At 44.3% G+C, this 15,767-nt stretch overlaps 1 protein-coding gene across 4 annotated transcripts in view; it reads left to right on the forward strand.

Moving 5' to 3' along the window:
- The window catches only part of SLC41A2 (solute carrier family 41 member 2), a 110,097-nt gene extending 95,968 nt beyond the window's left edge, over positions 1–14,129 (forward strand). For all 4 annotated transcript variants that reach the window (XM_005300774.5, XM_042843625.2, XM_065565016.1 and 1 more), the window contains one exon: positions 9,890–14,129. In XM_005300774.5, coding sequence (XP_005300831.2) covers positions 9,890–10,075 — 186 coding nt within the window. In that variant the 3' untranslated portion in view covers positions 10,076–14,129. The remainder of the gene's footprint in view (positions 1–9,889) is intronic.
- Positions 14,130–15,767: the final 1,638 nt, after the last annotated feature.

Below are 15,767 nucleotides of genomic sequence, written 5' to 3' on the forward strand. Positions count from 1 at the left end.
AACATTGTTGCAGGTGGTTCTGGGTACAGCCTCACCCCTCCCTCCAAGAAAGCAACGGCAGACAACCATTTCGCGCCTTTTTTCCTGGGTGAACACTGCAGACTCCATACCACGGCAAGCATGGAGCCCGCTCAGCTCAAGACAGCAGTCATGAACATTGTAAACACCTCGCGCGTTCTCATGCAGTTTATGCTGAGCCAGGACCAGAAAAACGAGACGAGGAGGCGGCGGTGATGGCAGTGCAGCGACAAGCGTGATGAGGACCTGGACATGGACATGGATACCCAGAATTCTCTCAAACCGCGGGCCCCGGTGCTTTGGAGATCATGTTGTTAATGGGGCAGGTTCTATCCGTGGAACGCCGATTCTGGGCCCGGGAAACAAGCACAGACTGGTGGGACCACATAGTGTTGCAGGTGTGAGATGATTCCCAGTGGCTGCGAAACTTTCGTATGCGTAAGGGCACTTTCATGGAACTTTATGACTTGCTGTCCCCTGCCCTGAAATGCCAGAATACCAAGATGAGAGCAGCCCTCACAGTTGAGAAGCGAGTGGCGATAGCCCGGTGGAAGCTTGCAACGTCAGACAGCTACCGGTCAGTCGGGAATCAATTTGGAGTGGGCAAATCTACTGTGGGGGCTGCTGTGATGCAAGTAGCCAAAGCAATCATTGAGGTGCTGCTACGAAAGGTAGTGACTCTGGGAAATGTGCAGGTCATAGTGGATGGCTTTGCTGCAATGGGATTCCCTAATTGTGATGGGGCGATAGATGGAACCCATATCCCTATCTTGGCACCGGAGCCCCAGGGTACCCAGTACATAAACCGCAAGGGGTACTTTTCAATGGTGCTGCAAGCACTTGTGGATCACAAGGGACGTTTCACCAACATCAACGTGGGCTGGCCGGGAAGGGTTCATGATGCTCACGTCTTCAGGAACACTACTCTGTTTAAACGGCTGCAGCAAGGGACTTACTTCCCGGACCAGAAAATAACCGTTGGGGATGTTGAAATGCCAATAGTTATTCTTGGGGACCCAACCTACCCCTTAATGCCATGGCTCATGAAGTCATACACAGGCAGCCTGGACAGGAGTCAGGAGCTGTTCAACTACAGGCTGAGCAAGTGCAGAATGGTGGTAGAATGTGTATTTGGCCGTTTAAAAGGTTGCTGGCGATGGTTACTGACTCGCTCAGACCTCAGCCAAACCAATATCCCCATTGTTATTTCTACTTGCTGTGTGCTGCACAATCTATGTGAAAGTAAGGGGGAGACCTTTATGGTGGGGTGGGAGGCTGAGGCAAATCGCCTGGCTGCTGATTACGCGCAGCCAGACACCAGGGCGATTAGAAGAGCACACCAGGAAGCGCTGTGCATCAGAGAAGCTTTGAAAACCAGTTTCATGACTGGCCAGGCTACAGTGTGAAATTTCTGTTTGTTTCTCCTTCGTGAAAACCCACCCCCTTTATTGACTCATTCTCTGTAAGGAACCCACCCTCCCCCTTCCCCCAGCTTGCTTTCAAAGGAAATAAAGTCACTATCGTTTAAAAATCATTTATTCTTTATTAATTGATTATAAAAAGAGGGAGAGAACCTGGGTGGGGTTTGGGAGGAGGATCGGCGGGAAGGAAAAGGCCACTAAAAAAAGGTTAAAAAAATGACAGCCTTTTGCTTGTGCTGTCCACTGCGGTGGAATGGGAGGGTGTACAGAGCCTCTGCCCCCCCCCCCCCACGTTCTTTCACGTCTGGGTGAGGAGGCTATGAAACATGGTGAGGGGGGTTATACAGGGGCTGTAGCGGCACTCTGTTATCCTGCTACCATTCCTGAAGCTCCACCAGACGCCGGAGCATGTCTGTTTGCTCACGCAGCAGCCCCAATGTTGCATCCTGCCTCCTCTGATCTTCCTGCCGCCACCTCTCATCTCAAGCATCTCTCCTGTCCTCACGTTGGTCCCTCCTGTCCTCATGTTCACTGGCTTCTTTCCTATACTTTGAAACCGTGTCCTTTCACTCATTCAGATGAGCTCTTTCACTGCAGGTGGATTCCATGATTTCTGCGAACATCTCATCTCGCGTCTTCTTTTTCCGACGCCTTATCTGAGATAGCCTTCGGGACGGAGGAGGGAGGCTTGAAGAATTTGCAGCTGCTGGAGGGAGGGAAAAAAGGAGAGAATTTTTTAAAAAGATACATTTTGCAGAACAATACTTATACTCTTTCACGGTGACCAACACTATTCACATTACATAGCACATGTGATTTCTGTGCAAGGTCACATTTTGCCTCTTAATATTGAGTGCCTGTGGCTTTGCTGCTAGAGATCACAGACGCAGGTCCGGGCAACAGAATTCGGCTTGCATGCGGCCATGGTAAGCCACTGTCTTTCGGCTTCTGCGCTCTCCTTTCCCACATACCAAGCAAAGCCCGTTGAGTGCTGCGGTTTTCCTGTTAACCTTCAGCAGCAGAAAACAAACTAACCCCCCCATCCAATTCTCTGGATGATCGCTTTATCCCTCCCTCCACCGCGTGGCTGGTATCAGGAAAGATCCCTGAAGGAACCAAACTAACACCCCCCACCCCTCCATGAATTCTCTGGGATGATCACTTTACCCCTCCCCCCGTATGGCTGGTATCAGGGAAGATCCCAGCTAGCCAAACGCGAAAAGCTCTGGGCCAATTCCTCCCCCCCCCCCCCCTCCAGAATTGCATGCAGCTCGGCGTAGAAGCGGCACGTCCGCGGCTCTGATCCGGAGCGACCGTTTGCCTCCTTTGTTTTTTGATAGGCTTGTCTGAGCTCCTTGACTTTTACACGGCACTGATCTGAGTCCCTATTGTGGCCTCTCTCCATCATGCCCTAGGAGATTTTTTCAAAAGTTTTGGCATTTCGTCTTTTCGAACGAAGTTCTGCTAGCACTGAATCCTCTCGTCATATAGCGATCAGATCCAGTACCTCCCGTATGGTCCGTGCTCTTTTTCGATTATCGGCCTGCATGGTTACCTGTGCTGATGAGCTATCTGTGGTCACCTGTGCTCTCCATGCTGGGCAAACAGGAAATAAAATTCAAATGTTCATGGGGCTTTTCCTGTCTACCTGGCCAGTGCATCCGAGTTCAGATTGCTGTCCAGAGCGGTCACAATGATGGACTGTGGGATAGCTCCCAGAGGCCAATACCATCGAATTGCGGCCACACTAACCCTAATTCGAAATGACAATATCGATTTTGGCGCTACTCCGCTCGTCGGGGTGGAGTACAGAAATTGATTTTAAGAGCCCTTTATTTTGAAATAAATGGCTTCGTTGTGTGGACGGGTGCAGGGTTAATTCGATTTAACGCTGCTAAATCCGAATTAAAGTCATAGTGTAGACCAGGCCTTAGTTAAACCAGTGCAACTCTGTGTTTAGAGCAGGCCTTAGTTTTTGTCTATCAAGGTTTTTATACCACACTCATCTAGGTACTCGGATACCATGGTGATAAGCACTTTAGATAGATATCATGTAATTATACATGTTGCTTAGATACATTTTAAGAATTTTAAGGCCCCATCCTAGCAAACCTGGGGATCATCAAAGCACAAAGTAGTCTTAAGCAATGCCTCCTTTTTCTTGGCCTTGCTCCCAACACATCTTCTCTGCTGGGATTGGGAGGGAGGGGCACATAGAGCTGGTTATGCTATCAATGCCACTTAGAGATTTTCCAACATTTATCTTGGTTTAGCTTATGTCTGTAAATTTACAGGTGCAGGTTAAACTGATATTATAACCAGTTTTAAACGGATATGATTATCCATACACTGAGTCACACCAGTTTAACAAAATTAGTTTGATGCAACTTCTGTGTGTAGACCTAGCCTTAGTGTGTTATGTATCAATTTGTTTACCATTTTGAATTTCGTCCAGAAGTAAACGAGGAGCAAGTGGAATATACCCATGCTGGTGTCTATTGCTTAAGAGGCAGGCTGTTGAATGATGAATACATTGTAGCTTTTGCGTTTGGTGTCCACTTACACCCCCAAGCAGCGTGAATTGCACTTTTCTAACATGGAAGTAATTATGGCATGGCTGACAGTGGCAAGGTCCTTCTTAGAGAAGAAAGGGGATAGTATTTTTTTGGAGAGCCAGAGGTGGTAGAAATTCTTTCCATATTTGGTGAAGGCAGTGGATTGATTCCTCTGGTTATGACATGGAAAGAACCAGGACTGTTGACGTGTGGCCACCAGAGAAGATTGGTTATTGTTTTGTTTTAAAATGTAATGGAACAGTCTGCTTTTTTGGAAAAATGAGGTATCTGCATCCAGCAACTATATTCTCTGAGTATTCAGGGCCTACTTTGCAAGTACTTTGAATGCAGAATTTTCATTGCAGTCAATGGGAATTCCATGAATGGAGGCTTACAGAATGAGACCATTATAGGTACTTTTCAGTTACTATTCAGACAAGGCCCCATAGGGATGCCATGAGGGGGAAAAAATCTGGGAAACCTAATGTGGAATTAAAAATAATTTTAATCTCATCTGGGACCACAGACAACTAAAATGCTATAATCATAATCCTGTGGTTATTGCATGACTTCACGTACAGGTCAGAGTTGTGGTTGTTTTGGTGCCTTAATTGTGCATTTCTTATATTAACATGTTTGGAGTTCTTAACTGTAAATTTAACTCTGAAGTTTCTGGTTTATAATAGTTGGTTTGGGGATAATTACTAGATCCATCTAATGGATTTTACCCAATATGCTACATACTCACGACCTTCATTCTACCTTTCTCTCAGAAACAGAATACTAGAAATGAACATATTATCCAGTGCTTCACGCATGAAAAATATACACATGTAAACAACCTCTGTCCTGTTTCCTAGCGATAGCTAAATGAATTAGTAATGGGAAAATAAAACTGTATTTCATAATACATTATCACATTGAAACAAGGGTAAAAGCATGAGGCGTAACAGCAGTGAATTTAGTACTAGCAGCAAGCCACAAGAAATGCTGCCAATACACCTTCCCCATAAAAGAATCTTCAGCATTGGTAAAACCACTGAGTGGTATTGGCTCCAGACCCAAACTTATGGCTGAATGTTGAAGTGACCTGGATATTGAAATGATAGAACATTAGAACTATGTAGCTAAATTTTACCCATTTCTGTAGTTCAGTATTGGCACTCTGATTACACAAGCTACATATATCTTCATGAAAGATATTTAAAACCTCTTATTTACATATAAATAAAAAGATAATGGATGTGCTTATAATATTATGTGGTTCTAAAACTTTTATCAGCATGAATTAATCTGGGTTTTATCATCATGTATTTGGCATGCATCATAATGGTGAAACCATAAGTCAGTCATGCAGGAAATCCTAAATTAATATACTGTACCAATAAAACCGTTATAGTATACCGCAACATGCCATAATGTATTCTTTCTACACTGCATAAAACAGGAAATCTATTTTAGTAATGTTTAAGAGATCTTTTAAATGTCGTTTTTTATTGGAAATATTTTTTGTTTCTTTCTGCTTGTGAAGCCAGGTGCCTTAATAACCATGAGTCCAACTGCAGAGGGCTCAGAGGTAGTAAAGATATCTAAAAATGACCAAAAATTAGCTTTTTTTTTTATCTAAAATCAGAAATTGAAAGTTTATCCCTAGCCCTACAAAGATGAGAAGCAAATTCTAAGTCCCATTAAAAAAGAAGTAATATTTCTTTTTCTGTGGTATAATGCTCCCATTTCTAGCCCTGCAGAGTCATGAGATATTGAATTTCAAACATTAGGCACCTAGTTTTGAAAATATAGGCACATAGTTTTAATATGAATCTGAGATGGCTGCCACAAACTTCATTCTCAAAAAGCCCTCATTTCCTCTCTGGTTAACAGGGCCGGCTCCAGGCACCAGCCCTCCAAGCATGTGCTTGGGGCAGCACCTGGAGGGGGGGGGCGCTCACCCGGGGAGAGTGGGGCCGCGGCCAGGCTCGCCACCCTCCCCCCAGCGCTCCGGCCGGCCGGGAAGAGCGGGACTGCCCTCCTCCCGGCGCTCCAGCCGGTCGGGGAGAGCGGGGCTGCGGCCGGGCTCGCCGCCCTCCCCCGGCGCTCCGGCCAGCCGGGGAGAGCGGGGCCGCGGCTGGGCTCGGCGCCCTCCCCTGCCGCACTCCCCGCCGGGGGGCTGGGGGCGGCGGGAGGCTTTTTTGCCTGGGGCGGCAAAAAAGCCAGAGCCGGCCTTGCTGGTTAATGACTATCTCTTCCAGTTTTATGTTATATACACATATGTACTATTTACTTCATGACTTTGCATCATTAGTACAGTGTGTAGTCTGAACAAGATTTGTCTTCTCAACAGTCTCTTTTTGCCACTTCCATTATACTGTTTTCCACTGTTCTCTGACCTCAGCTGCCAATATGTTTTTATCAAACTGAGTTTTACCAACACCATCATACATGCTAACTTTACATACTGCTTTTTGTGACACTAAATACAAAAGCCTTCTTGAAGTCCAGGTTGATTATGTCATCTGTTTCAATTCTGTCAATTTCTTTTGTCAGTCACATCAAGAAATTAATCCGATTTAATTCAGCCTGACCTTCCTTTTAAAATGTCAATATTTCGTTCTTTAACCAGTCTGCTTCTTTCCAAGTATTATCCTATCTTTTCCCTGATCAATGACTGTAGAGTCTCTCAGTTCTGAGGTCAGTCCTTTTATGTATGCAGCTACTCAGTTATGTCTTTGACCTTTCTGAAACACGGTGGTCAATTTATCCTCCCTTTAAGTCTTGTAGAATTCAAGGACTACTTTTCTCCCAAACCTACGTCAGCCAGATATTTTAGAAATGGAAATATATAGGCACAATTTGGAGTTTTAAGTCTTTAATTTTAAAAATGTCACATTCTGCACTACATTTTACTATGTATTGTATTTCTAATTAATCATGTGTCTCTTTTTGCAGTAAGTAATATTCTTCTTAAAAAGAGTTCCCGCATCATTAGATTGATAAACCTGTATAACTATTGTCTATTTAAGTTATGGAGTCTGCTATGTAGGGCCTGCAAGGGACTGTTTATGTACAGTATCTCTATATACAGACCTTTTTTGTCTGTGTTGGTAGAAGGAGCTGACTGAAAGAATCTGACATAATCTTCCAAAGAAAACATCTGCTTTTAAATATATTTGTTTGGATTCCAGTAAGCACACCTAGCACATGCATAATTAGCTTAAACTACAGAGTTGCCTATTGAGAAGATGTGTTTATCTAAATAAGTTATGCATATTTCATAAAGAGAAAATAGGGAGAGTGTTTGGTAATTTCTTAAAAAATTCACAAGTTTAGATTTAAAATATGGTTTTGTAGTGTAAACCATGAATTTTTTAATTTTTAAAAAACGAAGTGCTGAGAGGAAGTTTTGTAACGTATTTAATCATTTTAGTATATTTAACGTGATATTTTCTAAACTTGGCTTTAATCTAGAGATCATTTAAAAAAATCTTATGAGCACTGAAAATGTTCTAGCAACTGATAGCATGTGGAAAGATAATGTATGCATTTAGTTTTAAATGTTCTACTTTTACCATTTTTGTATTACCGGTACATATATTTTCTTTAATGTATATAGTAAATCTTCTTCTGTATGTTAGTGAGGTAAGAAGTGTCCTTAGTTCAGACCTCATGTTATAATTCCTGAAGACCTGATTAGCTAAAAAGACATTGTGGTGTCTGACCATTTATTTCAGCCTAGGCAGTCCCATCCAAAGAGACAAGAAGAGATGGACAAATTTATTAGAGCATATGCTCTAATAAATTTGTTAGTCTATAAGGTGCCACAAGTACTCCTGTTCTTCTTTTTGCGGATACAGACTAACACGGCTGCTACTCTGAAAGAAGAGATGGAGATTTCCCCCTACTCACGCCATGCCACATGATTGAAATGAGCCAGAAATTCTTATACAGCTGTGGAATATTCAAAAATGAATCCCTACTAGTACTGGATTACTAGTCACACGTACCTTCAGCATTAAATTCATATTTCTTAGGTGCTGAGACAGTCACAGCTGGGAATAAAGTTTTTAACACAGCACTCTGAACCAAATTCAGACCTGGTGTAAAAGTGCAGATCTCACAATGCCTATGGGAATTGGGCCTGGGTTGAAATTGATACTTCATGGTTTCTAGGCCATTTACATTGGTTCCTACTGTCTGGGTGAAATGTTAGATCACATCTTTCTAATTGTTAGAAAGATGTGATCTAACAAGTGCTCCTGTGCATCACACTAAACTTCGGTTTATTCAGCACTGCTCCCCTAAAGCCAATCTCCCCACTTACTCTCCCAATTTCAATCAAATTATGCCTGGTGGCATTTGGTTATTTTGATATTAACCCTCAAAATTTCATTGTTTCTTATATTTTTGTATTGAAAATATAATTGCACTGTAGGACAAAGTATTGGGAAAGAGCACTAATGGTGTGGACACCAGTGAGACAGCTTTGGTTATTGGAAACTAGGAGGTAGTTGAGACTTTACGTACTGGGGAGAGGATGCATCTTATCTTTCCTTCTAAAGGGCACGTCAAGTGGGGTCCCACAGGGATCAGTTCAGAGGCCCGTTCTATTCAATATCTTCATCAATGATTTAGATAATGGCATAGAGAGTACACTTATAAAGTTGGCAGAGGATACCAAGTTAATGGGAGTTGCAAGTGCTTTGGAGAATAGGATTAAAATTCAAAATGATCTGGACAAACTGGAGAAATGGTCTGAAGTAAATGAGCTGAAATTCAATCAGGACAAATGCAAAGAACTCAATTTAGGAAGGAACAATCAGTTGCACACATTCAAATGGGAAATGACTGCCTAGGAAGTAGTACTGTGGACAGGGATCTGGGGTCATAGATCACAAGCTAAATACAAATTAACAGTGTAACCCTGTTGCAAAAAAAAGCAAATATAATTCTGGGATGTATTAGCAAGGGTGTTGTAAGCAATACGTGGCAAGTAATTCTTCCGCTGTACTCCTTGCTGATTAGGCCTCAGCTGGAGTATTGTGTCCAGTTCTAGGTGCATTTCAGGAAAGATGTGGACAAATTGGAGAAAGTCCAGAGAAGAGCAACAAAAAATGATTAAAGGTCTATAAAACATGACCTATGAGGGAAAATAGAAAAAAAATTGGGTTTGTTTAGTCTGGAGAAGAGAAGACTGAGAGGGGACATAACAGTTTTCAAGTACATAAAAGGTTGTTACAAAGAGGAGGGAAGTAAATTGTTCTCATTAACCTCCAAGGCTAGGACAAAAAGCAGTGGGCTTAAATAGCAGCAAGGATGGTTTAGGTTGGACATTAGGAAAAACTTCCTGTCAGGTTAGTTAAGCACTGGAATAAATTGCCTAGGGAGATTGTGGAATCTCCGTCATTGGAGATTTTTAAGAGCAGGTTAGATAAACACCTGTCAGGGATGGTCTAGATAATACTTATGAGCACAGGGGACTGGACTAGATGACCTCTCGAGGCCCCTTCCAGTTTCTGGTTTCTACAATTCTGATATTCCACCTTTTAGGCAAGGGTGAAAGTGATCTTGAGTTTGTGGGGAGAAGGGTTTGAATTCCTCATTCCCCACACCACCAAGGCACTAACTGCCCCAGTTCACCCAGTGTCTACAATTAACCCACCAATACACATACAGTATGACTGTCAGAGTTGCTGAGCATCCACCACCTCCTGCTGAAGTTCAATGGGCATCCCAGATGCTCAGCACATCTTAGAAATCAGGCCTGTTAGGTTAATGTTTCAGCTAAAATAATCAGCAGTGAAATAGATCAATGTTAACATTTAGGGTGGGATTTTCAAAAGTGCTCTAATTCCATTCCCACTGATTTTGGATTATCTTTTGTTTAATGTTCTGCCATAGGTGTTTACTTTGTTATGGATTGCTGACTGGATGGTGCACCACTTCTGGAAAAAAGGAAAAGATCCTGACAGTTTTTCTATCCCTTACCTTACTGCGTTGGGAGATCTGCTTGGAACTGCCTTATTAGCTATGAGTTTTCACTTTCTGTGGCTCATTGGTGATAGAGATGGGGATGTTGGAGACTAATCATTCAGATGGACTTATTGTTCCCAGTAGATTCAGAAGAAAAATAGGAGAAAACTGCTTACCATTCCAGTTGAAGGATTTCAAAACAATTGTTCAATTTAGTATGGGTAATTAAGGTGGCACAGATTTTAAATGGCCTTAATATTTTTTAATGAAAGGTGGAACAGGAAGGATTTTATCTGACTTTTACCCTGAAAGTGAGGACTGTTGCCACTTGAAAACATCTGACCAGATACAATGAAATGTAGGCTGATTGTTTGACAGGTGTTTTGTATTAGGAAAAAAATGGAGCGTTTAAAAAAGGAAAATCATGGGATATCATATAAATCAGAGCTTTCTTTAATTGACAATAAATTAGGGTTACCATATTTCAGCAAGCAAAAGAGAGGACGGGAGGAGCCCCGCCCTAGCCCCGCCCCTGCCCCTCCCACTTCCCGCACCCCCAGAACCCCCAACCCTCCCCCCGTTCCTTGTCCCCTGACTGCCCCCTCCTGGGACCCCTGCCCCTAACTGCCCCCCAGGACTCCACTCCCTATCTAAGCCTCCCTGCCTCTTGTCCCCTGACTGCCCCAACCCTTATCCACACCCCCACCCCCAGACAGACCCCTGGGACTCCCACGCCCCATCCAACCACTCCCCACCCCCTGACAGCCCCCCCCAGAACTCCCAACCCATCTAAACCCCTCTGCTCCCTGTCCCCTGACTGCTCTGATCCCTCTCCCCACTCCTGCCCCCTGACAGCTCCCCCCCCAGAACTCCCAGCCCCCCACCCCCCCGCTCCTTGTCCCCTGACTGCCCCCTCCTGGGACCCCTGCTCCTAACTGCCCTCCAGAACCCCACCCCCTACCTAAGCCTCCCTGTTCCTTGTCCCCTAACTGCCCCCTCCTAAGACCCCCCCAACTGCCCCCCAGGACCCTACCCCCTACCTGTACCCTGACTGCCCAAAACTTTCTCCACTCCCCCCAAAAAGCCCCCCCCCCGTTTCTTGACTGCCCCCTCCAGAACCTTCCTGCCCCCTGGCCCCCTTACCCTGCTGCTCAGAACAGGGTGTTGGGCTCTGTGCCAGCCGGACACGTGGCTGCGCTCCCCAGCACAACAAAACCCGGTCCCTGGCCCTGCACAGTGCTGCCGGACCGGGCTGCAGGGGAGAGCTGCCCTTGTATCAGCACAAAGTGCTCTCCCTCCCGTTTTGCTACGCTGCATGGCAGAAACCGCTCCCAGTTGCAAAAGGGGAGGGCTGCACTTTGTGCTGATACACTTGCTCAGAATGCAGGGCGGAGCTCCTCTACAGCTGCTCCTGAGTCCAGCCCGGGACTTTCCTGCAGCCCTCCCAGCCCCTCGCTCTGCTCTGCCGGGGGAGGGGGGAAATCACGGACATTTTGAGTGCTTTACAAATTCCCCCCGGACGCTATTTTTAGCACAAAAAGGAGGACATGTCCGGGTAAATCCGGACGAATGGTAACCCTAAATAAATGAACAGTGAAGAAGGGAGATGAAAACAGATCAGTGGCTTATCATGTCTTTTTTAGCCCTCACAAATTGGGTATATATTTCAAATCACAATGCACAAAGGGTTCATTGAGTCAAAATAATTTCCTTCTCACAGACACAACTACTTAATTGATTATGTGTCTTTGCCATTTTTAGGATTTCTCCAGTTGACACAGGCTGTACATCAAGAATAATAATTATTGTAATGATTTGGGCCCTGATCCTTCAAACATTTTGACACATGCTTAACTTTACACACATCAGAGGAACTACTTGCATGTACTGTTATGCTCTTCGAGAAGTATTCGCATGATTGGGCCCTACCACAGTGTAGCAAGAGAACTGCAACCTACTTCTTTTGCCCTTGGTATCTATCTAAATCAATGATGTAAGCTAGGGGTTCTCAAACTTCATTGCACCATCACCCTCTTCTGACAACAAAAATTACAACACGACCCCAGGAGGGGGGACTGAAGCCTGAGCCCACCCGAGCTGCCCTGGGTGGAGGGGCCAATTCCAAAGCCTGCTGAGGCCAAAACTGAAGCCCAAGGGCTTCTGCCCCAGGCGGGGGGGCCTGTAACCTGAGCCTCGCCACCCAGGGCTTGGGCTTTGACCCCAGGTGGTGGTCAGGGGTGGTCCTGGCTTTTTTGCCGCCCCAAGCATGGCAGGCAGGCGGCTTTCAGCAGCATGTCTGCGGGAGGTCCCCGGTCCTGCGGATTCGGCAGCATGCCTGCGGGAGGTCTGCCGGTCCTGCGGATTCGGCATACCCGCCGCCGAATTGCCGCCAAATCTGTGGAACCGGGGACCTCCCGCAGGCGTGCCGCCGCCGAATTGCCGCCAGACCTGGGACTTCCCGCAGGTGTGCCGCCAAAGGCTGCCTGATTGCCGCCCTCACAGGGACCCGCAAGGCGCCTCCCGAGGCTTGCCGCCCCAGGCATGTGCTTGGAGCGCTGGTGCCTGGAGCCGCCACTGGTGGTGGGACTTGGGCTTTGACTCTGGCCAGTGGGGCTCAGGCTTTGGCTTTGACCCCGAGCCCCAGCAAGTCTAATGCCAGCCCTGGTGACCCCATTAAAACAGGGTCGTGACCACCTTGGGGTCCTGACCCACAGTTTGAGAACCGCTGGTATAAGCAAACACATTTAGCATGATGCTGCACTGATCTATATTAATGAGGATAAGCTAGAATGAAGCTAGTTTTCTGTTGAAAAATGTACTTTTAGTTGGCAACTGGAGAGGCTTCTAGTATTAATATTAAAAGTACTGTCATGGCATTGACATTTATTATGTACTTTAAGGTTGTGTCATTGTTCCCATTATAATAATCCATTTTCAAGTGTTTCGGTTGTAAATATTTACCCCTGATCAAAACTTGGGGCGTATAAGATTGTGTTGCTTCTTAGACTTTTTTAAAATTTATTTGGACTATTTGAAAGTTTATGTAAACTTTTAAAAATATAGGGCCAGAGTGTGCCATCAACTTTTAAGCAGAAATCACCATTGTTGTTAATAAGGATTTCTGTTTAAAAGCTGTGGCAGAATATGGCCTATAGAGAAAGAAATTACTGGCTGAATGCTTTCTTATATTTGTTTAACTCAAAGCTTAAAACATGAAGTTTGGCAAGTGATTAGTCTAATTAGTAATTTGAAAAAATATATTAAATTGTACAGATATATTTTGAAAATTGGCTACAATTCATGCACAGCAAATGTTTCTAAAATTTAAAAATCACGGTGGACATCCTAAATACATAATTGCATGAATCATTCTGGTTAATTGTGTAAATACTATAACCAAAAATTTCAAATTTGGAGACCTAAAATTGGACACCTGAATCCATATTAGACTCCCAAATTAGACTCCTAAGTCAGCGTATATCTTTATCCTGCAAACATTTATGTGTGTGATTTTATGCATATGAGCAGTCTCTCTGAATTTAATGGGACTACTCAAATTCATAAAGTTACATTTGCGCATAAGTTTTTACAGAATTGGGGCATTAGACACTTAAAAAGTTGGCCTGACTTGCAAAGAGCTGCTGAGCATCCTCATCTCCATGGAAAAACAGGGTGTTTGCAAGTCCAAAAATAAAGACAGATATGGATTTAGATGCCTAACTTTAGGCACCCTCATTTGAAAATTTTTACTTGAGCTTTTTCTTAAAATTATGACTACCTAGTTGACAGATTGGAAAGGATCATAAACCTGTTACGTCTTCTACGTATGTGAGGTAAAGATGACTATCACTTTAAGTTCCCTGACTTTTGATAGTTTTGTATTAATGTTATTTAAATTAGATTATTGTAATGTAAATTGTGAGAAATATTCTAAATTGTTTAAAAATGGGATGGTTATAATTCACTTTTTGTTTGACTTCTTTAAAATGCTATTTTTATTCTGTGCTATAGACCTAGAAATAATTACAGAATTTAATTCTGGTGGAACTACCTTGTTGAACTACATTGTCATGGCAAACTTTTTTATTGGAGGAATTACTGGATTTTAAAATCCTAATAAATGAACTGCAAAGCTCTTTAAACAATAAAACATAGTTTCTTCACTGCATTGAAATACCTGAGTGAACAGTACTTATATAATGTATGTTTGTATTGTAGTATTTATTGTTTGCTGATGGTAGCACCCTTGCTGTACTAAGTGTTTTCCAGACAAACAAGGAGGAGTGATCCCTGCCCTGAAGAGTACACAATCTAGGGAGACGTAGAGAAGGTATGTGTACACTGTAGCAGGGAGCGAGCCTCCCAGTCTGGGGAGACAGCCCTGTGGCTAAAAACAGCAGTGGAAGCATTGGGGGTTGGGTGTTCAGGTCAGAAGCAGTGAATGGACTTGGGGGGAGGGGAGCTGTGGAAGCAAAGAAGGTAGAGGAACTTGAGCATGAAGGCAATGAACAGGGAAACTAGAGGGATGTGAAGCGGAACTGAGAGACAGAGGAAGACTAGATATATTGAGGGGGAGAGGGGAGGATATTGGGGTGACAGAGCAACATGAGTATCTTGTGGAGGTAGTGAGTGTAAGGTGCAGAGAGACATTAGGTGAGGCAGTGCCAGGGAGCAACAAAGTCCTTGCTGTAACAAACAGAAAGCAGATATTTGCAGAAGAAGAAAAGTCTGGGGGAATAAACGGTGGGACCCACTGCACTGTTTTCAAGAAAGGAAAAGGGAATGGGCTTGGAAGGGAAGACAGATGGAGGATGAGAGAATGAGGGCACTGGGGGGAGAGGGAGTGGGGGATTTGGAGGGAGCATGAAGGGTATAGGGTGAGATAGTAAGGGGGGGATAGATGAGTGAGGGAAAATGAGGGCTTTAGGGGAAAGGGAGGGGAGAGTGAAGCATTAAGAGAGGTTTGTGCTGAGAGGGAGGAAAAGTTGGAGATCTGGGAGAAAGAGAGGGGGAGGACATGATTGTGGTGAATGGGAAGATTTATGAACCTGGTGGGGTGGGTTAAAACAATATATAGTGTGGGGGCCTGAGGCAAGCCTGTAGTTTTCAGAAAGAATCTTTATCCCCATACGCTGCTGCATGGGAGCAGTATGGAAGAAGAAACAAAGGAGTTGTCAGGGTCCATACCAGGGGTAGGCAACCTATGGTACATGTGCCAAAGGCGGCACGCGAGCTGATTTTCAGTGGCACTCACGCTGCCTGGGTCCTGGCCACCGGTCCGGGGAGCTCTGCATTTTAATTTAATTTTAAATGAAGCTTCTTAAACATTTTAAAACCCTTATTTACTTTACATTCAACAATAGTTTAGTTATATATTATAGACTTATAGAAAGAGACCTTCTAAAAACGTTAAAATGTATGATTGGCACGCGAAACCTTAAATTAGAGTGAATAAATGAAGACTTGGCACACCACTTCTGAAAGGTTGCTGACCCCTGGTCCTTACCATCCTTCAGCCACACATGAACCATACGCATGAGGTCCAATTTTGATTCTGGCATTGTTGAATTCAGTGGTAGGAAACTGACAGCTCTGCAGTACCCCACGATTATAGGCCCAATTGGCCACTCACTAAGCTGCTGTGAGGGAACACAGCCACTGGGTCCACAGGTGTTTTAGGCTTTCTGAGCCTGAATGGAGCACACCCACTGCCCCACACTGGGGATCAATGAGCACAATCTAGGGGTATAGACATTGTCTAGCACCCTTTCCTGAAGTCTGGAACCCACTGTCCTGCTGCCTAGTC

This window comes from Chrysemys picta, chromosome 1, assembly GCF_011386835.1.
Source record: "Chrysemys picta bellii isolate R12L10 chromosome 1, ASM1138683v2, whole genome shotgun sequence".
In the NCBI taxonomy this organism is placed as follows: Eukaryota; Metazoa; Chordata; order Testudines; family Emydidae; genus Chrysemys; species Chrysemys picta.